This window comes from Lepidothrix coronata, unplaced genomic scaffold, assembly GCF_001604755.1.
Source record: "Lepidothrix coronata isolate B3197 unplaced genomic scaffold, Lepidothrix_coronata-1.0 Scaffold51, whole genome shotgun sequence".
Classification (NCBI taxonomy): domain Eukaryota; kingdom Metazoa; phylum Chordata; class Aves; order Passeriformes; family Pipridae; genus Lepidothrix; species Lepidothrix coronata.
The window spans coordinates 304410-331282 of NW_016690231.1; the positions used below are offsets into that span (position 1 = coordinate 304410).

Sequence of the window (26873 nt, forward strand, 5' to 3'; positions counted from 1 at the left end):
ATGACAGTTGTCAGCTGGGCCATAACTGAAAAAGGAAGCAAATTCTAATGCAATCTTACACCAGCCATTATTTCAGATTTCCTGCACAATTCACTCCTGAATTAAATGGGAACGGTACCATAATGGCTTTAGGGCAGAAACATGTATTCAGGACATGTATTTTGGTGGCATCCTGAGGGCAACTTTTAAGTAACTATATCCAACAAAAGATATCAAGCAACATGAGGTATTCCTACCATTGTAATGCTTATAGTAAATTTGAAAATATTTCCTTTGAATACAACACATACGCTTTAAAACAATCTTTGTACTTAACCTTTCAAGTAAAATTCAACCCCTGAAGAATCACCTGAGCAGCACACACTTCCTTTATCAGAGGAGATCGTCACAGCCTTGATCCCAATGTAGTGCTATTGGTTATCACTCGTGAAAAGTGTCAGTAAGGATAAAAATAAGTTAAAAAATTCTTCATGAATTGGAAATGGAATCAGCAGCTTTTAGCCTAAGGCACTTTATCTCATGAGAGCCAAGCACTCTTCAGAGAGAGAGACATAGTTAATAAGTTCTCTGGGGGGAATACAGCAACCTGTAATTAATTTTTTACAAAAAATGAAATGAGGCAAAAGACTGAACCCCCAAGGAATACACAGCAAACCATTTTAAATTTGCACAAAGTTGATAAGCCCATACAGATTTCCTATTTATTTTCAAAACACGATTTGTAAAATATACATCAAAAAACTAGCTCTAGTAATGTATTTTTTATGCAGGACCTATGCTGACCCTTCTCTCTAAATGGATTTCTAGCTATTACACTCTTTCCCACAAACAAGCTTTTTGAATGCAACTGCAGAAACATTTAGTACACATGGAATAATCATTTCACTGCAAGGTTTTCTTTCAATTATTGTCACCAAATTGGTTCCCATGGTCACCTCATGCATCACACAGATACATCTGGCAGGTAAGCAGCTCCTTAGCAACATTACCATTACCTTTTAGAGTGCTTTTTAGTAGACACAAATAAATAGGTCTGCATTCAGTCAGTAATAAACCCCAGTTTCAATCATGCAGTAGATCTAGAATATCTGGCTCAGATTATCTGATTTATTCAAAGCAGTTAATGTTCTTGCCAAATCTCACACTGCCAAGCATATTTCAGGGATTTTTTAAAGCACTGTCCTGCCCAAAGCAGGAGAAAGAGGCTTGAGGTTTATGGGAAGGTGCAGATCCTCAGTAATGAAGTTAGATTCTGCACTGACCATACAAACAAGGCCAGTCTTTGAAGTCTTTGTTCCAAATACAAAGACTGATGACAAATATATATAAACAAACCTGACTTTGTTATATGAGTGTAAGATCTCGTGGAAGATGTCAGACCCACAGTCTCTGAATATAAAGCTGTCTGCTTCTTCAGAAACTTCCTCCCCACCACTTGTCCCACCCCATTTCTGCAGAAGGAGGGGATGGTCCAGGCCCTGGAAATGCAGGAGTGCAGGAGGCAGTGCAGGTTTCTGTTCCCTCAGTACTGGCTGTGTGCTCCAGGCTATCTTTTTAATTCTGGCTGTTCTTGTTCTGGTCAGTTCTCAAACTGCCCTCAACAGTAACAGCTAACTTCCTCTCTGTTCCTTTTACATGAAGCAGGAAATGGCTGAAATTATTTTAGTCTGCTGACTATGACTTCAACTTACATATAAGAAAGTCAAGGGAAAAACGCCACCTTGTCAACCTGATCTGAAAACTACTGACAGAAAAACACCATGTTTTACATCTACTGCAGTATCTTGTCAGGGGTATGCAGTGGTAGTCTTAACATGACAAATTTAAAAATTCTGGAAGGCTTTTCTGACTGAAGAGTATGGTAGGATAACCCTGAGAAATCCTCCTTTGTTCAGGTCAAGTTGGGACCATGTAAGGGAACACAATGTCTCTGTATCATGTCCTTCAGCTTAAAGACACTTCTCTCTCCAAATGACAAATAGTAAGAAAAAACCCCTTATTTATACAAAAAATGAGTCACCTGCTCCAACTACACTCCCTATTTATTTCGTAGAAGTCAGATAACTGTCTTTCAACTGTTGAAAATTCACACCCAAGACAAGCAGTAAAATTTTAATAAATGGTTTGAGACAGAAATCCAGAAGAGCACTTATCCCAGAAGATGCCCCAAATGCTTTGCTTGGCTCACAGATATGTCTATTTAATGGGGCCACAGCCCAATGGTTTTCTAAGTAGGTTTAAGTCTCCATTTAGCCACCACACTTAGCAGGTAACTCCACATGGAAACACCACCATTCTACCAGTTACTGGGTCCAGACCAATTTCAGAGTTAAAGAGAGATTGCTTCTAAGAATGACTGTGCAAACATAACTGACAGGAAACTGTGAGATCATGGACACAGGGAAAACGCTAAAGAAAGGAATGTACAATTTAGAAAACCAAAGCCAAACAGAAAAAGCCCTGACTGCTTACAACAGATTTCTAGGATAATTGCAGATTTTACCTTGTTCCACTCTTAGTTATTAACCAAGCCAATTCCAGGTTCCATTTGGCCATCAAGGGTGGCTCCAAACCAGACAAAATTCATCTCTCCTGCAGCATCCTAAGGCCTGAGGCGTGACAGCAAGCCATGTCCCCAGCTGATTTCCCAGTTTGCAGCTCTCCTTTCTCATTAGTAACAATGGGTCATTACATTTGCAAGTTACCTAAACTCAGAAGCTGAACCGGGCAGCTGAAGAGCCAAACAGGAATAGATTAAAAACCTGCAGCATTCCTGTTGCCAAGGTACAGGAGATGGGAAAAGAGGGGAGCTCCTGAGTCGTTGCCATGACTGCAAGGAAGAAGGCTTTACTATGTGAAGAGCTAATCATTTCAAAATGCTCCATCCCTTGAGGATGTGCATGAACCTTGAAGGGAAATTTCACACTAAGCATTCAGCTGTCATTCCCACATCTGTATAATTTTCTTGTGCTAATTCCACTTCCCTTTTATTTCTTTTTCTCCCTCTAAATTGGATGAACTGTAGTAATGGCGCTAAACTATGGAGCCTTGCTACATGCTCATTAACCCTATGTTTCAAAGCAAAAATAATGAAAAGCTCATTCCTCACAAATTAAAATTGCATTCTACAGCCTTCATCTTATCACATAAATGCCAGAATCCTGCTACTAAGAGGCATGAACTAGTGACGGAAATTTCTAAGGCTTCAAACAAAGCCTTCAGTCTTTTAAACATAGATCCCCTTTAAAATACAAGGTGGATTTTGTTTAGCTTTAATCCATTTACATCCCTTTTTTTTATATACATATATAGCATTTTCAATCTTGTAACTGTTCATTCAGCAACCCTTCTAATGTGTGAACCCATAAATAGGTGATTTGGTAAGGTTTAAACTCAGTCCTCCCCATCCCTTTCAATCTGTAGTGCTCACAGCCCACCCACCACACAGACAAGAACTCCGCAATAAAAGCTTGGCTTTATTTAGGGTGTAGTCAGAGCCAACTGTAATAGAGCAGTTTCAGGAATCACCGTCTATCAGGTGCAAGTGTTTGTTCCCTCCTCCAAGGCATGGAAAGAAACTGGACACATAAATGTTTCTAGAGCATTTCAATGTGCAATACTGTTCTGGAAGGCCATTTAAACTGCCCTACTTCACTATGCACCAACGGACCAGGAGCACATTTCAGAGCAAGAGGGACAAGAAAATCAAAAGCTCCACAAAGTGCAGTGTAGAAGCATAGGGAGAATTTCATTGAGGGAAGCCCATGACATTTCCTGTAGGAAGAACGTTTACTACAGACCTAAACATCACTCCCTGCCAGCTCTTCTTTCCTGCTGACAGCTCTCCTGTGTGCCAGAGGGGCTGAGCTGGGACAGGTTGTGGTGGTTCAGTTCAAGAAGGCCCCAGCTGAGGGAAGGGGCCCCTTTCCCAGCCTGGTCACACGGGGAGCAAACCCGCTGGGGCCACTCTGGGGTCCGTGGTCAGAGGAGCACAGCTCAGTGAGGGAGCACTGCAGACAGGAAAGCACCAGGGCACTGGGGGGGAAACACCTGGTCAGATACTTACTGGTAACAAAAAAGAATCAGAACAAGCAAACTATGCCTCAGGTAATAGATTACTGACTTGACAGCAAACATTTGCCTATTTTGCTACCTCAAAGCCTCAAAGTTCACTTAGAACAAAGAGAAGAATTAATGCATTCTCATTACACAGAAATCCACGGTAATTTAATCAGCTACTTAGCAAAGACTTCAGCAGATAGCTAAATTTCACTTTTAAAAGGCATTTCTTACACAATACTGACATTCACTATGCTACCAAAAACTTTTTCAAAGTCTAAGCAAGATGCTCAGCTTAGACAAGATGCCAGTAAAAAGACGACACACTTCAGTTTTACTTCTCACTTTTTTGCAAACATAGGGACAATCAATCAGTTTAGCCGAGCACAATTCAAGTGAAATAAGGCATCTAATTCACTCATCTAATTTGTCATTTTTAACTACTACTTTTCCAGAGGCAGAGTCAGAGTCAGCATCTCTAGCCACAGTTATTACTTTCCCTCTAACTTACATTTATTGCAGTGGTAGAAAAGAAAACAATCCTCTTCCCACCCCTCTCAAATTTGTCATCACACAAGGGTTGAGGAGCTTGTCAGACAGCACAGTGCAGGGCTGGGTGCTGATAAGGATGGGGCTGGCAAGCAGGGCACAGCACTGGTAGACACAGTCTAAACAAGGATGCAACTTTAATTGCTTGAGCAACCTCCAGCACCTGTAAAACTTGGCATATTGCAGGTCCCATGGAGGCTCCCTGGCATTTCACCAGCCTGCAACTGACTGCACATAAATCCCACCTTTTCAGAAGATGCAACCTGTAACAACTTCCATGGAGACAGGACAGCTCTGGTAGCCATCAGCCTCCCAAGGTCACCCATGCTCTCATCAGAGCAGCCAAGGTACAAACAAGAAATATGTCAGAGAAGGAGGCAGAGCAGTGGCTGTGTAACTCCATCCTCCTCATCCTCGGGGTCAGGATCACTGAGGGGCAGACACAGCTGGGATAGGATGGCTGCACCTCATGCCTGAAAACGTCAAAAATCGAGTGGCATCCAATAACAACCAACTCCCTTCCAAAATCCAGCTTGTCAGGGCAGCTGGGAAGGCAGAAAGGGTCCAAATGTGCAGAATGCCTTCCCACTAATTATCCAAGGCCAAAGGCTGCCATGCAGAGACAGCCCCGGGCAGCAGCCCCACAGTGCTGGGAGAGGTTGACAACCCCACGCTGAATGTCCCACTCAGGCATGGACAGGGGGGACATCAGGGACTCCCACTGCCCCTTCACTGCTGCAAAACAGCACTGAGGACAGGCACATGATGGCAGCAGCCAGACAGGGCATTTCCTACAGACATCTCCCACGAAAATGTTCCTTCTCTCTCCAGCATGGCTGTGTGCTGGCTTTGGCTGGGGGAGAGTGAACCTTCAGAGCAGCTAGCATGGGGCTGGGTTTGGCATTTGTGCTGAGAACAGTGTTGATAATTCAGAGATGTTTTCACTATTGCTGAGCAGGGCTCGCAGAGTCAAGGCCTTTCCTACCTCTCACCCGACCCCACCAGTGAGCAGACTGGGGGTGCAAAACGAGTTGGGAGAGGACACAGCCAGGACAGCTGATCCCAACTGACCAAGGGGGTATTCCAGACCATATGACACCATGCTCAGCATATAAAGCCGGGGAAAGAAGGAGGAAGGGGGGAATGTTAAGAGTGATGGAGTTTGTCTTCCCAAGTCACCACTGTGGGTGTCCTGGGGATGGCTGAACACCTGCCTGCCCATGGGCAGTGGTGAATTCATGTCTTATTTTGCTTTGCTTGTGTGTGCAGCTTTTGCCTTACCTATTAAACTGCCTTTATCTTAGCCCACACGTGTTCTCCCTTTTCTGGCTCTCTCCCCTATCCCACGGTGGGGAGTGAGCGTGTGGCTGTGTGGGGCTGAGCTGCTGACTGGGGTTAAACCACAAGCAGCTGTTAATGCCCCCAAAGTTAAACTATTTGAAGTATGAGCTGCCAGTTACTTAGAACAACCTAGAAATGACCTGTTAATCAAGATGGCTGTGCAGAGCCATCCCACTCTCCACCACAAAGAGCAACAGATCTGCTAGGGTAGCACTTTGAGGAAAAAGCACACCAAGAAGAAACAACATCCTCTCCAACAAACACTTTTATCCAGCTGCTCTTCTACTGGAAAAGCACAGCTTTGTTTGTTTGTTTTTAGTTTCTGTTGACAAGAACTCTCAAAGTTGAAAGTTGCAGCTCTTCCTATAATCACCTATTTTGATGAAAAAACATGAAACAAGCCATTAAAACTACGCCAAGACCACTGTACTTCATCCCTACAGTCATATTAACTGAGTGGACAGACACTGGTAAAACATCAGCCAGTTATTTGCCAGACAGTGCCATGACATTGACAGAAAGCAAGACTGGAGGTTTAAGTCAGAAAGAAAATGAGAGATTCAGGAAGAATGGAGAACCTCATCATGCCAAGAGGTCAAAGGATTTTTACAGCAACTCACTTCTTTCCCACTGGAAATGGATAAGAAGTTTACAGGCTTCTGATCTTCAGAACAGTCCCTCACACAAAAGGAGATGATTTCAAAGAACAGGGGCTGGATTACACAACTGTACATCACAGGCATGTTTAACAGGCCAAAAGGCCTCAAAAGATTAAAACATCAATGTTTGTCAAATAATGGCTTCTTTAGATAGCTATGCCAAGACATCATCATTAGGCAGAGTTTGCCAGGTCCTAAAACCTCAAAAAACATTTGTGGAGTGCTGGATGGAGCTTTGAAATCCATCTCACATTCTTCTTTATTATGTCAACTTGCCCTTAAACCTTAAAGTGAGAGAGACAGGTGAATTTACAAAAACTGCTGTGGCAGTTATGGATTAGTATTGAATTACCATGATCAGCATGTGCTTAACCACCAGATCATCACCCCAGAGCGACCACTGCTGTGAGGAGAACTCACAAAGAGAGAAAGGAGGTTTGAACACCAAACCAAGGGTTCATCATTTTGCCAGGGTCTTCTCGAGCATTACATTTATGTATTTATACATACATACATATATATTTTTAAAAATGGTTGCTCCACCACCTACAAGGTATAACTGCACCACTCTAGCGACTACTACAGCAGAATACACATGGATAATATACAGCTGTTCCTGATTAAAGCAGCTAAAAGAACTTGAGGAGACTAGAAAAATCACAGTAAATAAAATACAAGAAATCCAGTGAAATTCATTGCCTTTCATCAGTTATTTCTTCATAATTTATTTGTTCAGCAAAGCATAAGACTAGAACTTAAAGGATAACACTTGTTAAATCTTCTGTACTTGCCAGAATTACTTCTGGTAAGTAGCATTTTTGTAAATTTGCATCCAATTAGTATATACAACAAATGTTGCTTATGCACAGGGGAACTTAGCTTCCTGGAAAACGTCCCTACAAATGGCCACCTGATTAGTCCCCATCAGGGGGAACATGCTGTATCTCAATAAGAAGACTGGGAGAAAAACAAATGGCAAAAAAGAGCAGTAGGCACAGCTATGACGCAGAGAGAACAGGAGTGTGGCTTTGCTCATTTGAGGCACAAATTCAAAAGGGTAGAGAAAAATCCAGCTTATCTGCTGAAGTCTTTTAATTGCATTTTTCAGGACGATAACTTAAACCACACATCATCTTTCTGGAACATAAGTGAAGTTTTCTGGTGCTCTGAACAAGTGATTTCAAGCACTGAAAATATCTGGATTCTAGCCCTATTTCATATTCTTTCTGAATCATGTCACAAAGTAACTGATGACTTCAATCACACTGCAACACTGATTTTCTCCCCTGGATCAATATAAAACATTTCTAGATTAGGTTTTTGGTGCTAGGAAGAATTTCATCACTATCAATCTTATTGACTGACAGCTTAAAGTACTTGTATATGAAGAATCCTAGATTTATCTTTAAACAAAAGTTTCCATGTGTACATATGGACTGAACTCCAAACAATCCATACTGCCAGATAGCTCACAAAAAATGGGAAAGAAAGGAGACAACAGAGCTATGAAGGGAGAGGGAGTGAGAACCCAAGAAGGGTCCTGAAGGCAAGAGTTCCTGGGTAGGAGCTGTGCAGAGTGCCGAGAGCACAACTGCAAGAATATTTTGCTTAAATACAGCCCAGAGGCACGAATATACAACTGGAGACTCAGCAGACATACACTCTTAAACAGCAAATATGTCACTTGCTGCTCTCTATTTTAGTGAGGAGACTTCACCTCAAATTATAGACTGAAATCTAAACCATAAGACTATTTTAAAATGCAATTCAAATGTTGCACAGTATATACTGGACACAGTATTTATCTGCCATATTTATAGAGCAACCTCCCCCTCAAGCTTCCTTAAGCATTTCACAATCATTTATTTGCAGTACTGCACAAATATGATCACTGCTGGGGTGGCTTCCAGAATAACCAGAGCACAGGATATCCCTCAGCAATTAACAAAAAAGCCAGTGCACATTAATGTGGGTGAGCATTATGTTACAGCCCAGCTCCCCCTGATTGTATTCAAGGACCTTACCCACATTCTACACTTTTGTAAGAAAACCAACTTTTGTCTGTAAACCATTTCTCCACACAGCTCCAAGCAGCTCCCAGACTGGTTCAGCCTGTGCACTGGATAAGCCAGAAAAGCTGATAAACACTTGGCATATGATTAAGACTGTTTCCATGCATATTCACAGGCAGGGTGAACTACATGTGTTTAACAATGCTTAGATTTTGGCACTTCTCCATTTTCTATGTCTTTGCAATCTCAGTAGATCCATCATAGCTGGTCTAGGTCCATGTTTGTGACAGATGTTTGCTCTGTCTGCACTGAGTGACCTTAGGTGCCTAAACCTCAGTGTGATGCAGGAAAACCAAAGTTAGAAGCACAAACTCCTTATATAGTAAAGGGAGAAAAACAAGTGCCTCCCGGAAAGGACTGATTTCATAGACCTAAGGTGATGACCTAAAGTGGATGTTGTGAAAACGTCCCTAAAGCAGCAAGTTTTTCCTATTTATTCTAAATATATATCTTTTTCCCCTCGGCAGTGCCAAAGGTCTGCTGAATTCACACAGATTTGATCAACACAAAAGGAACAGATGGTGGGAGGTCAGTGTTCAAGCATGTCTGGTTGTGTAAAACAGCACACACTTCCAATGTGTACATGAGGAAGCTTTGTGTGCGAAAGGGAGATGAATAGGAATTCATCTGAAAAAAAAGGAACACAATGGATATCATACAGGAAGTTTATAATGAGCAGTTGAGACTGGGTCCTCAGGACAGAGTGCCACTGGTCACATATGTGGCCCAAAAGCCCACGCTGATAGGAATAGCTGCAGTCAGGCTGCGCCAGCCAGGAGCCACTTTGGAACATATGGCAAAACAAATGAGTCAATGCAATCTGCTCATTCTGCTGCTTCCCCCAAATATTGCTGTACTGACTTCCTCTGCTTTTTGCCTTATTACCCTGTTCCTATTTAAGAGCATGGCAAACACCTGCAGGGATGGCAGTGCCCTACAGGATTCCCAGCACACCAGGCTGCTGTGGAGGTTCTCAGACTGTTCCACAGATCAGCTCGAGATGTTTGCACATATCTTGTGCCTGACTCCTGGGAGAGAAAGGAAGAGAAGGGAAAGCTGGAAGGTTTATGCTGTTTGTACCTTTTTCTTTCTCACAGACAAAAATGGATGCATTCTCCCAGTACATCTCTGGATTTCACACCAGGCACCCCAGCTCCCAACCAGCATCACTTACTTTTAAACTCTGTGAGGCTTACAACAAGCAGAAATTTTACCATCTAAACCTCTATTCCCATGCTTCAGCTTTCTAAAACATCTACCTTTAGGGCTATAATCTCCTGAGTCAAAAATCTCAGCAAACAATGGAAGGTTTGGGCTTTTTATGTTGATTTTTTTTTCCTTTTATAGATGTGGCTGTACAAATAAATAAGCAAACACACTATCAAGCAGTGACGTCCGAGACATCAGTGTTGCCACAACTCATCCATCTATCCTGTCTTGCCATGTTTATTATTTTAAGAGCCACAGATTTCCCCCAGAATCAGACTGTACAGACTATAAAAAAACTCTAGTCTGTTGTTTTTTAAAATTAACTTCTCCTAACAGCAAATGGAAGATGTTTGAAAACTTGAACTTTTAAAACTGAGACAGCAGGGAGTAAAAAACATATTCTAAGGTTTTCATGTAGGTCTGTTCTGTAAAGCTTAGGCTTTAAAAACAAATCTAACCATTTCTGGGGGTCTCAACTACACATACTCAGGCTGACAGACTGCTCTTGGTTTCATTGAGGTTCTTTTCCTGGTTCTGTCAGTAACCTGCTGTGTAACCTTGGGTTACTCTCTCTTCTCTGTGCTCTGCCTTCTCTTTTCTCTCTTCCTTCTTTGTCATTGTTTGGGTCACTAATCCTGTCCCTTTGAAGCTCTAAACATGTACCTTGGCATGTTGTAAGTAGTCTATTAAAACAATGGGACTGCTTACAAAGAACATTTATACATATAGTAGTATTATATGTAAAATAATACCTAGATTTAACAAATGGAGTTTTGTGTATGTATGAAAATACATTAAAACCACTGAAAGCTTGTTATTTATCTGTACCTACTGCAACTACACACAATTGTTTTCCTTTGACATTTCCATTGCCAGCTCCAATTCTGTTTCTTATCTACAGAGATACATCCTGTGGGGCACAGTACCATGTCACAGTGCAGCTCCAGGTTTAGGTCTCCTTTATTAGTGTGAAGTCGCACATATCCCTTCTTCTTCACATACTGGTACCTCACAACATCATCTTCAATAGCAGCTGTAGCAAAGGAAAAGACAAACAATTAGCTCTCTGGAAGCTTACTCACTGATCTCTAGAAATCATCAGAAAACAATTCACAGATTCCCCTGTCTGACCTCTTCCCCTGGGTACTGGGTCTTCAGGGATTGTACCCTGCAATTTATCTCCAATAACCTCATATTAATCTCTGTGCAAAACACTTTCCATTATAGAAAACCACCAACTCCTTGAGAACCAAAAATATAATCTATATTTTAAATCAGAGAAGCATTTAGTATTACAAACTATAATTTTCAAGTAATGTCTACCAACCACAAACTTTACTTTGAAACCAAATTTTTTCTTGTCAGTCTTGGAAGTCAAGCAGGTAGTCATCAGTCAACCACAAACTGCTGACATACAGAGACCTACCCAGTTCTGAAAACAAATGAAGTTGCTACTGGACATTTCTGGAAAGTCAAACCAAAGGATCAATCTAGGATGTTTCCATTTCCATTTTGTCAAAATGTCCAGTTAGTCAGATATTTTCAATACTTAAAGAGTCACCTGCAAATCACTGTAATACACCAAGTAAAGGAACTGAACTTGGGAAACACGGTATTCAATCTTTGCCTAAGTGTGTGATGTCTGAATTTTCGTGCCCAAAGCCAGACCTCTCTCTTTAACTGGAAATACTAATCACTCAGCTATTTAATCAATATCCAAATTAAATAAATTTTATACATTTTTGTTTAGGCTGGAGAATAAAAGGAAAACTTTATTGTATTAAAATGCATTTTCATGTTACCTGGAAAAGCAGTGAATCAAAAGTTATCACCACAAAACTTGCTGTCCTTCTAACCAATACTGAGGTAGGCCAAAAAGGTGGGCAAGACTTTGTATGCTATCTGAGGAAAGATTATACTTCATTCCTAACTTACATAAGGGAATATCTCGCTTTGTGGTCCCTAGGCATAAAAAATGTCCCATTAATTTCCATTCAACAAAAGTAACTGCCATTCAAAGCCAAAGCTAATTCATAATTGCTCCATTATTTTCAGAATGAGCTCACTGGAAAGTAAGTCTGTATCTGCTTAGGGAATACATTTCCATGGCATTGGTACTGACCAATCATCAGTGCATTCCTTCAGTCCCAATCAGTGTGTGTGTGCCAAGGAGCACACTTGAAAATGGAAGGTAGGGAGGGGCTCTGGTACCTGCTTCGTGAGTAGTTTCAGGCACCATTGCAGTGGAGGTGAAGGAAGCACTTACAGCTCCAGTGGAATAGTGAGCCTGTTTGCAGAGGAAAAAGCACATGAAAAGGGCATTAGATCTTAGAATTTATCTCCTAAAGATACTATATAAGCACAAGAAACACACAAATGTCATCCTTCTGAGGGCAAACTTTCTGCTCCAGCTCCTTCTGACAGAAGCAAATATCCAGAGCAGCAATAATTCTCCATCTGCTACCCCAACATGTGCTCTGATGAAACTGGAGTTAAGGCTGCTCATGAGCTGAGCCAAAGGGGCTTAATGTTTCCACTACAGTTTAATACATCACTATGCAAAGATTCTATTATGAGAATTTATTTGTATGTCCACAGGTGGAGATAGGAAAGGAGCACTGCTGGCAAGACATCTGTAAAAGTCTCCAGTGTTGCTGAGTGAGTGGAAGGAAACCAGTGAAGCACAGAGATAGCACAGGGGAGAGCAAAGCACCCCCTCCCACACAGGGCCCCTCTGCGAGCACAGGCTCTGTCCCATGGCTCCCACTGTCTATTTTGAGCCCTGTAATTCTTCTGCAGAAAGGAAATGTTAACGTCACACATGGATTTTGGAGTAAATTACAAAGATCTAATAAACCCTGAGACAGGTTTAGCAGCTTTGCAGCAATGCCTGTAAAGAATCCAGGCCAGGCCAGGGCTCATTCCTCAAGGTTTCACTGCACCCTAAGGAAGTTACAGCCATGCCCATCCACCTTATCAGCTGACAATCCCACTCCCTAATATGTGAGAGCTCACCATTGTCTCTCCCCTCCTTTTCTTCTCCCTATATTTTTTTTTATTATAACCCAACAATGCCCTGAAAAAGGAGCAAATGTGATCCTCCTTCTTGGTCACATCCATTCCCTAATCCGTCCCTAAGCCTGCTCACTAAGAGCTGTAATCAAAGCAAGTAGGCACACACATCCCAGAATTATTAAAGGGCAGAAGAATACTCTGTCTTGCCCATTACAAACAGCCTTTGATGTAGGAAATCTAGATGTAGATGAATTATTTCTCTTGAGAACCATGAACACAGAGTAACATGCACCTGTAAGAACATCCTTTAAAATATTCCACTAAAATCCTGCATTCCAGTGGAAAAAGAAATGGAGAAGCAGCTGTGGATGATTTATATATTTGCCCACACCAGAAATGATTCACTTGCACTGCCCTCAAGGTGTGCTCTCTCTGTCAATAACTGCAGGAAGCAATGATAAACAAATTCAAAGTGAGAGATTACAACCTGGGAAAAAGGTTCTGCCAACATACACATCATAACCACATCATAAGGATTCTTCTTCTTATTGTGCTCCAGTTCTCAAATGTGTGGGTTCATTTACAATGATTTAACAAACAGAAACTCACTGACACATACAATGCTGTTCTAAGGAATCCCGATACGATTCTCAGATTTTCATCTATGACAAATTTCCATGTGACAGAAAACAGAAGGAACAGTGTCTGGTTATGCTGCAATATGGCCCCTAAGATGAAAAACATCTATTACCATTCTTGAAGAAGTCAGTCAGTGCCAAACTGCAAATTAAGTCAACTTACTGCATTCAGCTTATCCACTTTCTTCTTTTCAGGAGCCTTCATAGTAGCTGCTAAAATATCATCGCCTTTGAATTCCTTATAAAGCTCCAGTAAAGTCTCTCGGGTCTCTGTGTTTGTATTTTTCAAATAGTAAGATGGATCCAATTTCGCTTTTTCTTCATCTAGGTAAGACAAAGTTAAATCACTTCAGAGTGAAAAGAAACACTGTATTTTGTTCTCCTTCAGTTTATTACATATCTAATCACACGAAACTCTGCCAGGTATTAATTTTATTTTTTTTTTAAAAAACAAAAAGGTTTAGTTACTATATTTATTCCTGCAGACAGTGACAAATAGCAACACTTATGACATTGTAATATAGTGTTGCTTGAAATATAGCACAATAAATGCCAATATGATGTACATGAAAAGAAAAAAATAATTAATCCAATTACCATAAAAATTTATTTGAAACCATGAGAAATTACCTAAGTCCATTCAAGCCTTGGAAAATTTTTATAGAACAATAAAGGCAAAATACAGTTGGATACAATATAGACTTCTGTTCTTCATCTCCTCACTGAATGGCCATGATGCAAAAATCCCAGGATCAGATCTTTCATGTGATACTGGGGGAGGAGGCTGCTGGACTGGACTGTAGAATTTGATTTATTTAGTTTTTAATTTTATTTTTTTAATTTTTAAAAGTTTCACTTGTTCTCTATCTTGATATGCCTACTATTTGCTAGATATTATATATGCCATTTCCAAGATAATACCCACTTATTCTGAGCAGGTAAATAGAAAGAGATGCTTGCTTGCAGAACAGTAGATAAGAAAACCAAAAAAACCCCCAAAAACCAGATATGAGCATAATAAGACCCAGAGAAACACACTTTGCTTAGAATTAGCAATCAGACCTCATTAGAAACAGGTCTATAGGAACCCACAAGGGCAAAGGAGAGAATTTTTTTCCTTCAGCAGTTTAATATTAGCAGATATTACTAAGCATTTAGCTATCAAAAAATCACAAAATAAATGAAAATCAAGTGTCTAGGATATCTAGAAAAAAAGCATTGTATTTTTCACCAAAACCATAATTTTGGGATTATTTGAGAAAAATCTTACTTGGAAGATGCCCATTGTTCTCAAGACAGAAGGATGGGCAATACTTTGCTGATAAATATGAAGGAGGTCTAGCAGAGGAGTGTGAGAAGAGGCAGGTTCCCTTGTTTTGGTTCTGGTACGAGGCTAACAGGCCTCACTTCTCTCTCAAAGGGCATGGAAAGCTTTCCCTGTTTGCACAGCACTCAACAGAGACAGTTAAGGAGTTCTCAAAGAATCATGTCTTTGCTTCAAAATATGTTTACACTTTTTGATGTGCAAGGGACAGATTCCACAAGTTATTCATGTTTCCAAGAAGCTTTCCAAGCACCAGCCATTGAGGGATGTCCAACCAGAAAACAGAGTCAATGCCACAGTTGGGCTGGGGTTTTCTCAGCCCACCTTCATCTCATCCTTACCTGGATCAACTACTTTTATGTTGTTCTTAACGTGAAAGAAGTTTGAGACGTTGAACTTATCCAGGTTTGTTGGATCCTGAAAATAATAATTGAAAAAAGAAATGTCAGAGAGCTTGGTGGGCACCAGTTCCTTGCAACAGACTAGTCTGAAGGGCAGACACCACCATAATAAAAGAACAGGGGGACACAGAACAACTTCCATACTCCCCAAACCACAGAGAGATAAAAAAATACAAAGTCATCAACCCCAACCAACATCAGCAATGAGCCTGTTCACACAGACTCTTGTATTCCTGATTCTGCAAAGCAAGAGTCACCACACATTGAGAAGGGGGACAACCCATGCATCTACTCCAAAACAGGTTTCCCTCTGTCAGTGGAAAAAACCCTCACAAATAGTTCCTCAAGTTGAAATTTGAGTATCATCTTACACAGGACACCTGGGACATATTTATTCCTCCCTCTAAAACACAGCATCACGATACACTAGGAGAAGTTTGATTAGAATTAGCATGGATTAGAATTAGCATGCTAAGTATGAGAGCAGTGCAGTGAACATTAAGCACAAGACACCATTTGCTTCTATCACCCCCAAGAGCAGAAACACATCTGACCAGTCCAACCTGTGCTGCAGAAGACACAACCCATTTCCTCACTGATGGTACTGAGTCCTACAACACAAGAGACACATTTTTTGAAGGCAGGACTACCTAACTTTTAGAAGTGTGCCCAGTCTTTAGACATATCACTTCAGGAAGAAAACTGTCTAAACACTAATAGTTAGGCTGCCAAGCTCCTCTCATTGCATCCCTGACAGCTACTGGGCACAGAACCAGAGCAGTCTGAACGAGAAGCCGCAGGGATGGGCAGATGGATGTACCCACACCATCAAAGCCTCAAGCTCCTGGTCAGAGAAAGGCCAGGCTCGTGGTGATGTTCCCAATCCTGTTAAGATTAAGGACTAGAGTTCAAAGACTTAAATAAGTTCTGTGTAAGTGCACAAAACCAAAACAGAAGATGAACCATGAAGAGTAACTCAGCCTACTTCTGTTTGTCTTAGCATGTCTAAAAATATGCATTCAAATCACCATGGTTGGCAGTCTCAGGGCTTTTCTTATTAAGGTTACAAACCATAAACTCCTGTTTAGCAAATCACTAGCACAGATAAAGACTTCAAAGGGTTGCTAACTATCATGACTATTAAAAGTCTCAAATTTAATGTTTTCCAGAAAGCTAAACTACGAAAACTATTAATTTCAAGTTTTATTCCACTTGTTTTTTTCCTGTCATTTTCTGGTTTTACCTACTTAGGGAAACAGCTTAAACTCTGTTAATCTTAAGCACCATACACACAACTTGCCAAAAAGCAGGTTAAACCCAGCAGTTTTAGACCGTGTGATTTCTTGGAGGCCTGATCCCCCTCCTACCATGTGGTTGGCCGTGCTGGATCCCTCATTATTCTCAGGGCTGTCACCTTCACATGTGACCACGTCCCGCTCCTTTACCAGCTCCTCTGCACACCCATTGGCACAGGGTTGGCCCTCCCAGAGCCCTCACCCACAATTGTGAGGAAATCTGCTCTGACCTTCTGTCGCACACAGAGCAAAGAGGAATGGCTGTGGAGTGAAATATCAATTAACAGTGTGCAGTTCACCCACCTCCAGCTCTGCTCATCAGCTCTGCTTCCTGCCACAAATGTCAGTGCTGTTTAACAGCTTGTTGGGAACCACGTCTTGTCCACAGCTGATTGGGTTATACAGAAACAATAAAAGTGGCATATGGAAGCACATAACAGTATGAGCCTTCCATTTTTTCCTTTAACAGGAGCAAACCTGGTAGCATTTATCCACACCCTTTTTTCTTTTCTTTCAAAGTAAAGAATATAAGTGGGTTTAAATTTACGAGAAACACAGACAACATATAACAGCAATATTCCATTTAAAAGAGATATGAACTGGTAGAGATGGGAGAAAAATTATATGAAATGATAAACTGTAAGGAAAGAGAAACTTGGACAGTGTAAGACCTGCACTGCAGAAGATGGAAAGTTTGACTTGAGTTTGTGGCAAGATCACAAAGCCAAGAAATGGAAATTTCAACTTTAAAGTAAAGAGGTAGAGTCTAAAGTATGCAGTCATACTAGGAGTGCTGGTGTCCAGGAAGGGCATCATATGGAACAACGTCACATGTATTTCTGGCATTATCAGCAAGACATTAAATGAGAATCCATGGCCTCTTTTGCCTGAATAACTGCACTCCAGTTCTGGTAATCCATCTCACACCCCAGGGTCTGGTGTTACTCGTTACCTCCTGCCCTGCATGGCTGGATAATATCACCATATGCTGAAGAAAAACTGCCACACTACCCCAGGACATTTGCATTTCAACAGGGGAAAAAGCAGCTTCTGTATGTGGATGTGCAGGAAGCATTGAGGACTCCTTTGCAAAGACAAGAACATCATAGATGTAAGACAGTATTATTAACAACTAAAGTTGTGCTTTTGCTTTTTTTAGTTTCAAATTAAAAAAAATTGCCTTTTTTAACAAGTAAACTTTATAGCAATAGGACACAAAATTCAAAGCTACCAGCTGAGATGGTGCTTAGCAGAAAACATAACAGGGAAGGATTATGATTGGTGTTTGAATAACGTTTAGCACCGAGAACAGAAAAATAATATTATGCAATTATGGCTCCTCTGAAAAGAGCAAATTTTTTTTGTTTTTTTAAATTATATATATTAGGACAGAGAAGCCAAGTTTGAGGTCAATTGCTATTCTGATAAAAGAACACCCCTAGCAGCTGCAGGAATTCCCTTTATGTATCAATAAAGAAAAATGTGATGATACAAATAATCTATAAACACACATAATTTATATTTTCCATTTATCATGTTGTATTTCACTACCAAACACAGGTATGTACCTCATCTGTTTCCTAGGACATTCAGAGTCAGCCTCTGGAAATGCTAATTTCTACTGCTAACCACACTATTACAGACAGCCCTATTCAGCTGATATTTGCAAAGCAAAGAATGTTTTTCTAGCAACTTCCTTTATATCTACTTTTCTGCCAAACAGCAGGGTCAGTGATACCAACTCACTCCCAATTGCAGCTCTCTTGGATACCACAGTGCTCAATTCACATGGGGGAATGGGAAAACAACAAAGGGATGAATTTCAACCCAGAACCAAGAGGTTTTTAAGAGAAGCAGGATTTGGGACAGAGCTCTGGTGAAACACAGAAACACAGCAGATTGCAGTCATGAACTCTGGCTAAGGAACAGAGCCACAGGTGGCAGAGCTTGGCAGTGGGGAGCCACCACGCTGCCTGCAGGGTTGTCAACAAGAGAGCCTGTACAGCAGACATCAGGCTGGCTTTCAATAATTTATATGAAGAAAATATCAGGAGAAAATAGCAACACACTTCTATATCACATACACTCAAGCAGTTTTAGTGCCCACACTAGTCATGCCACTTCAGGTTGAATCCTGGCCTCACCAGAGCAAGTCAGAGTAGGGCAGCATTTGAACAGGAGAAATCAAGTTACATATGCAAGTTTGCAGTGGGTGATGTACAGTGCAGGAAATGGCTCTTAATTCTCCTTCAACACCCTGAAGCCATTTTAGTCTGTTTGTTGAAAACTCTTCTGAAAAAAATAATTAAAAACCAATTTGGTGAAGGTCAAACTTTATCTGGTCATACAGATGGTCAAGTCTCTTCCAGTCCCATTCCAAGATGGGGCATTTGCTATTTCTAAACTTATTTAGGAAGAGTATAGCACTGCAGAAGATAACAACAACCCCTAATGAACTGTTTCCTTCAGAGGAACAAATCTACTCACACATTACTGATGCCACCTTAACAGGGTGTGAGAGGGGCAGGCAGTGCATCGCCGTGCCCTCCTGGCACCCAATGCCCCAGTGACTGCCCAGCTACCAGAATATACTTGGTTTGTGCCAAGTTATTCCTCTGAGTGAGACAGAAACATGCCAAGAACAAAATGAAGATGAAAAGTAGTGATAAAAACCCACACAGGGAATAACTAAACTGCTAGCTGCTGCCCTTTGAGACTTAGGGGACTAGAGTATCTGTGAAAAATCAAGGCTAGGCAAGTAAGAAGAATACACTCTTTACACATACATTCAATTCCAACCCTATAAAACACACAAAAATACTTTTTTAGTGACTGCACATTTCAATTATTTTTTCAAAATAACTTCATTTTCCATACTGCTGCCCAGACACATTTTTAGCCATTCATGTTGTCCTTTTTTATATTTCCAAATCCATTACCAACCATGCAGTTATAATGAAATTACATTCTGTTGGGAACTTTCAGTCTGAAAAAAGATCTTCCATTTTTTGCTTCCATTGGATTTTACTTTGTTGCATTAGCTTGAACAGCAACAGGCCCAAAGGAACAGAGTAAAAATATTTAAAAACATGCTGTGAAGCACTGGGGAGTAGGGAAGAAGGGCTACACTTAATTTAAATTTAGACATAAATGAAAAATATTTTTCTATTTGAATTAGACTGTATTAGTCTTGGTTAGTGGCAATGAACTGTTCATGAGATGCATACTAACTCGTGATTTCTATAATAATGATCCTGGAATCCTTTTTCCCCTGTTTTCATATCATGCAAGCTTAAAAGTGCCTGCTTTTAAACTAAAGTTTTAGAACTTTTGATACTAAACTTCATCTGTAAATAACTGTCTTTTACAGTCTGAAGTTTATACTGTTGTTTTAATTTCGTTTTTAATTCTTTTAAAATTAGTAAAAGACCAACACTGGTATTTATTAAGAATAAAAACATTCTGAAAAAGCATTTAGAGAAAATACTCTGATTTGCTGCTTATTTTACTCTCCTTTAGAGAAACACTCTATAGAAAATGCTTTTCTGAAGCTTTGACTCTTTTAGACATCTTCAAAAGAGTGAGATGGACAATCAACTTCAGCCTTAATGCAACATGTCAACTTCCTAAAAGTTTAAACACTTCACATTCTAACCCATGTTTTTTTGATGCCACAGACCATGTAGGACACCTCACTGCTCTTCCAGACTGTTACATGGCATCGTTGTGGCTCACCTGGATAACAAAGAAAATACAGCAGAGTTTCTCTGTTCAAGCATTCTAGTTTTCTGCTAGAACAGTGGAATAGCAACCTTTCACCTGCTGCAAAAAATCTGGTTTTATATTGAGCCGTGTGGTACAACAGGTAACAGGGAGCAAAGTTTACCTGCAGTGTCACAATGTCCTGCCGAGTGAAGGGCTCGTCTGTCAGGAGATCCTTGTAGCTCTTTGGTTTTATGTTCAGCTGCTCGACTGCCTAACAGCCAGGCAAAGGCACTGATATTAAAAATGGGATTCTCATGTGTAAATATTACAGTAAATATGTGCTATCAATAAACTCTTACAGTACAAATCATAAAGAAACAATTTCACCTCATTCGCAACTGCAGATGCAATATTTTCACTATGTGCTTCAACAAACAAGAGGCTTTTGTCTCTCATCCCTACAGAACTTGATAGTTTTGTGTGGCTTGATGATTTTTTTTAAAAAAGAATCTTGCAGTCTCCGTTTAAATCAAATTAATCATAAATGTACTGCCAAAATAAGAAAGATCTTGCTTTCAGTTTTCTAAGCTCTTATCTGCAAAAAAACCCCAGAATCTGTCTTATTCACCCAAATGTCCTGTGTCCTCCTCAGATGACAGTGATAATATTTTTCTAGTACCTCCAGAAGTCCCTAAATTAATTCCATGCTTATAACAACCCAAGAAATGCTTTTGCTCCACGTGGTGCCACATGGGACACAGACCCTCTTGGCACAGCTCCTTCAGAAAGCCCAGGCCTGTAAATTGCAGCAAACAGAGCAATAGTTCTGCAGTATTGACAAGGGTTTAACAGAGACCACTCTTCAACTCACCCCTGCCTTTTAACCACAGCAATCAAAGCCCTGTGCTTCTAGAAGGAACAGAGAATGCTTCCTATTTTAACCCAGTCTGGACTGCTCTCACAGCTGGAATGAAGACAGTTCAGTTACATCTGAGCAAGTTTTCAAAAAGCCCTTCCTTGATTGTAATGGTTTCAGTTTGTTCCTCTCTCAGTGTCTGAAAGTCCCTCCAGAATTCAAAAAGCGGATGTTTCAGTGTTCAGACTTTTTACAACTCTGGATATGGATTCATTAATTGAAGGATTTATTTGCTATTGAAAAATAAATAAACATTGCTTTTACAGTAAGGATTATGCAAAGATAAAATTCCACTCAGGTTCACAGAAATGTTCACAAAACTCAAATGCAAATGCAGTTCAAGTGTCTACTAAGGCATTCTCTCTGCTATTCCCCCAGCTCCACCTAAAATAGTCTTTTTTTATTCATTATGATATGAGTAGAAATTAGGCAATTTGTATTTTGCTGATGACAGCAGAAAGAAGACAACAGAAAACTTGTCTTTTAATTCAACTGAGGAGCATATAAAAGCTACTCATATTGATCTACAAGATTCAGTGCATGCAGATTAACTTCAAAAAAGGTTTTAAAAACATAATTAATTCCTATTCTAAGGTTGTTCCTATTTTGATAGCAAAGGTTGGACAAAAATTTGTGAAGCTGGTTCACCTCTTGAATTTCCCTGGTAGTAAAATAAGAATAAAATCTACCTGCCTTTCTAAAACATTCTGTGATCTTGAATGAAGTGCATCAAGTATAAAATATTAATAACGAAATGCAAGAGAACCTACCTCATAGGCAAATACATTTCCAGTAGTCTTGATGGCCACAATATGGGAGTTATTGGTGAATACAGTGAATAGCACTGGACAGTGGTACTTGCCTGATAGAAGGTAAAAAAGTTTAAATTTCACATGAAGACTTGCAACTGTTTGGAATAGCTAATTTCTCTTATCTCTGTGGAGAATTTTTACATTAATTTTTAATATGAAGTGTAACTTCAATGTATTTAATGGCATTTTAACAACATTTTGATTCTCCAGTGGCAGATAAAGAGCTAGAAAAAGTAACACTTCAGAGAACTATAAAACAAGCAAGTTTTGAAATCTATTGCCTTCAGTCCCCCGACACAGAAGTCTGTCTGACTTGGTTGACATCTGAGCAGTACCAGCCTATAACTGCTGTTGTTGTAACCAAAGACCTACTGATAACATGAGCCTGTCCCCTGTACCATGGCCAGTGCTCTGGAACACTCTTGTTCCCAGGAATAAAAGTTTAAAAGTTCCCAGCAGCTGTTGTGCTTTTAGGAGAGGGGAGTATTTGTATTCAACTGTGGCAAGTAGGATGCCATTAAATTTGAACACGTTACTCAAAAGGAACCCAGCTTCTGCTCTAATCAAGCTGTGAACTTTCCCAGGAGGGTCAGCATAAATATTAAGCATGTCAACAGCAAGCAAACTGATGGGGGGCAATGGAGGAGGAAAAAGAAAGATGTCTGGATGGTCTCAGCAGAAAGCAATTAGAAAAAGATTATTAATACTTGATCAGTTTGCTAGACCTGGGGGTTTGGGTGAGATTTTTGAAATAAGTTGGGCCTATTTGGCTCTTTTTTCCCTAATTACCACTTGAAAATCCAAAGCAGCAGGGAGGCCAGAACAGGCTGCTGACAGCACCTGCAGACAGGAGAGACAAACACCCCCAGAGATGTACCAGGAGACACCCACAGAGAGCCAGAGGCAGCTCCGAGCCCAGCACGAGGTAAACCTGAGCCTGGCTCTGCTCCTGCCACCAGAGCTGAAGGAAAGGCACTGCCACCAGGGACTGACACTGAGAGGGAGGTTAGAAAGGGATTTTTGGGAGTGGCCTCAGGGTATGGCCCAACTGATGAGAACATGGGCCTTTGCTCTTTGTTATGCAGCTGGAGCGAGCCCTCAGTTCTAGCAAAAGCAAAACTACCTGTTGATCTGGATAGAAGGCACTCAGCTCAGGAGGGATCATTAAATGGAAGAAACTGCAATACCCAAAGATCTTTTATATCACACAGGAGTGAACAGAGAGGATCCTCATATGTAGCAACCATCCTACATGCTAAGATTTAAAGAAAAGTTTGCTGATGGACAGAAATACAACATGTTAATTTTCCTCTTTTGTTGCATTTTCCCTTGATCAATTAATGCCACAGAATGCACCCTCTTAAGGAAAAGGCTTCTGGCTGGCTGTCGTCATTCCACACCAGCATTATGAACTGGACTCCTTTAAGGAAAGCACAATATCACAGTATTTTTCAAAAACCTTGGCCACAGAAACTATTGATCAATTTTTAACACCCTGCTCTTGAGACAGATGGAACACAAGGTGCAGAAGAAATCCATCGGCTTCAGAAAAAGCTTGTAGTCCATGGACTTTGGTAAGATAAGGAGACAGACACTCCAGAATTTTATTCCCACCTAATCTTTGCCACTCATTTCAAAGAAATCATTATCTGCTCTGTAGCAGATGAATTCATCTCCACTCTTCTCTTTTGTTCCCAGCATCCTCTCTTAGATGGCAGATTTTTTATCTTGCAGAAATAAAACTCGAGGCTGCTGTCTTGTGTGCTTCTACTCATAAAATCCCACATGTTCATTTAAGTCTAATCCCTTTTATAAACAAAAACCTGCTCAAAACCAAGTGAACAGCAAATATTGCCATAGGCAAGTTAGAAATAAGATAACATTACAGAAATTTGGCCTTTTCTGATTCTTTCCTTAAAGTAAACAGTACCTTGCTGCAGTAGCAGATCTAGTGAAGTGAAATTGCTGAATAATTTACAGCTCCCCAGTGTAAAGAAAAACAGAAATTGAACTTTAAAGGTAAACATATCACTCATGAGAAGTTATTCTACTCAAAAAATAAAAACCATGATAGAGAACAAAAACTATGTAACTTTACCATGAGTAAGATAAACTAGAATTTATTAAAGCACTCATTAAGGAAAAAACCCCAAAAGACAACAAAACACCATCACAGAAAATGACGGCACTTACCTTCACTGTTTTTAGCAAAATTCAGCTTTATAAGTGATTTGGCATCTAGTTTCTAAAGAAAATGAAGCATTAAAAAGATTAATCACAACAGAATGTAACTAAGGAAATAAAAGGAAACTGTAACATCACTGTTAGGATTTTAATAGTACATAATTTATTAATAATATTTTGCAAGTTGTCTGAATCATCAGAACCCTGGGAATTTAAGTCACAGACAGCCCACCAAAACAAGACTCCCAGAGCCTGAGAACTGGGATACATTTGTTTACAGGGCTGTATTTGACACAGTACAGTGCCAACCACAGGGAATAAGCTGAAGAAGTTGCACTGTCTTAGCACAAACTGAAAGGGGACTTTGCATGGAAAGCTAAGAGGCAAAGATCATTGCTGCCTATCAGAAGGGGCAATTCAGCTGGGACCAAACCATAAAGCCACCAAACCATTTTGACAATCAAGCTTGATGCCTTTTCTGAAATAACTAATTTTCCTTTTAGTCAGGAAATGTGCAGCAGAGCCCACATGATAACTAGCAATAGTGAAGAGAAATGGAGCATAAGTTCTCTAGAGAAGCATTTGAGGTCATGAAGGGAGTCCCAGGAGAGATTTTCAGCCACTTAATCCCCGGGTAACAGCTCCATGGAAGAGGGAATTGAGATGGCAGCTGAGGTTGGGATAATCTCCAGCTCTAGAGCGGACACTGCAAACTAAGGTAGTTCCTGCTCTCCCACCTTCATCTGAAGGATCTCTGTGGCATTTTCTGCTGCCCTCTCTCTGCAAAGGCTTTCTGACAGGGCAGGGAAGAACTACCAAGCTGGTAAACATTTCTGGATGATCAGGCTGCTCCCTCCCTAAGACACGAAAGCTGCAAACACACCCAAAATAACAGTGAGTCTTCAGTAACATGACAGGGCAGGCCCGCGTATGCCAGTCATTCCATAGGGTCACTCTGTGATCTGGGCACATCACTGGCATGGCAGGGCATCCCACAGGGCATCCCACAGCCCGCTGGGATGCTCAGGCAGTGCTCCACTGGGGCACTCAACTGGAGACAAACGTCCAGCCCAGCAAGCTCAAGGCTGAGCCAGGATCTAAGACCTATAAAAAAGAAACCCTTTGATTGTATCAGTCAGAAACTGTCAGAGACACTTTCACTGCCAAATTGATCATTAAAAGCATACACAGCACAGGCCATTTAAAAGAAAGAATAGGTTCTCTTCTCAAAACATGCACCTGAAGAGATTAGGGAGGTTTTTATACCACAGACAGCTCTTTATAAACAACTCTGAGTGGAGATCTGCCAGCCAGGGGGGCCAACACTGCTGCTCCAATCATTGTGGCAAAGAGTGGTAACAAAACCACGTGAAACTAAGTCAGTGGGCTTTTTGTGCCTAATCAAAATCCATACTCTTAGCTCCGAGTGTACACATCGTGACAGCTGGACTCCTTCCTTTAGAGAAAGGCACTTCTCAAACTGCTCTCAACCAACTGGCAGGTTCGTGTGCTGCCAGAAGGGTAACCATCTCTCTAATTTATTAGCATGAAGAGCAATGAGGGCCAGTAGGAAAAAGATGGGAAGGGAAAAAAGAGGCAAGGCTAGGTTATATTTAGTTATGTGGTGGAAGACCAGTGCTGTTTTTCCTTAAGTGGATTCTCAAAAAAAACCCCAAAACACTCCAGTTATCTGCCCACTACTAGGGTACGAAGGACAGCAAAGGCAATGGTAGCTTCTGAAATGACTAAATGAATGCAGAGCTTTATTCATTTATTTATCTTCTTACATGAACAAAATTATCAGAGAAGTACTAGGGGAACAGCAGAGTTGCCAAAATGAACATCTGATCCTGGACAGATCTGTTCAACCTAAATAACTATTAACACAAAGCAGCATCCATCTGTGCATGTGTTGTGCAACAGCCCAAAACTTATGTTTCAGAAAAAGTTTCTTTAGAAATACAACCACTGGAAACACTGATAATTTGAAGGAAGGTCCTTAAACTGCCTTCCTGGCAGCCCTGAGCTATGCCCAAAACATATGAGCAGATCATCTTTAAACAAAAATGGAAACAGTTCCCTAAGAAACAGTTTAGCATGACTGAAGATTCAGATTTAGACCTTGACAGAAATTTAGCAGAAAAGACAGACTAAACTGCCATGCAGACTTCCAGGGCAGCAAAAGCTGCAGTCCACTGTTTCATCTGGCAACGTAGGATGTATCATCAGAAGTGCTGTCAAGCCCTTGGACTCTGACTCCATACCCAGGGAAATCATATGGTATTTCAGGTCACATCTTTCCATAATAGGGAAAAAGGCTATTTTTCAGCATCAGTTACTCATGGTGCATCAGCTGCTCGTGCTGGATCTGCTCCCCACTGAGACCAGCACTTACACGACAACAGTAAATAAAAAAATGGTGATTGTCAAGGAGGAGTTGAGATCTGCACACTGCCTGGAGTCTGCTTCCAGGGTGGGAACTCTGCAGTGAAATGCTGCATGACTACTATAAACTTTGATTGCTGCAGACTGGCCTCCCAACAGGCTCATGTTGAAGAAGTGACCTTGGCCTGTCCACTCACACCCTTTGGAGCAGCTCTGCGCTTCCGCCTGTGTGGCGAGGCAAGAGGGGGATCAGGGTTTGGCCAAAGGAAATCTTTGGAGCCCCAGAACAGGTGATGATCTGCTACAAAG

The 26873-nt window shown here is 40.8% G+C and overlaps 1 protein-coding gene across 1 annotated transcript in view; it reads right to left on the reverse strand.

Moving 5' to 3' along the window:
- PPIL2 (peptidylprolyl isomerase like 2) overlaps nt 1-26873 on the reverse strand; it is a 65102-nt gene that overhangs the window by 27070 nt on the left and 11159 nt on the right. The window contains exons 6-12 of the mRNA XM_017815593.1: nt 24189-24240; nt 21954-22045; nt 20449-20538; nt 15208-15283; nt 13706-13866; nt 12101-12176; nt 10816-10922 (exon numbers count right to left, since the gene is read on the reverse strand). Coding sequence (XP_017671082.1) covers nt 10816-10922; nt 12101-12176; nt 13706-13866; nt 15208-15283; nt 20449-20538; nt 21954-22045; nt 24189-24240 — 654 coding nt within the window. The remainder of the gene's footprint in view (nt 1-10815; nt 10923-12100; nt 12177-13705; nt 13867-15207; nt 15284-20448; nt 20539-21953; nt 22046-24188; nt 24241-26873) is intronic.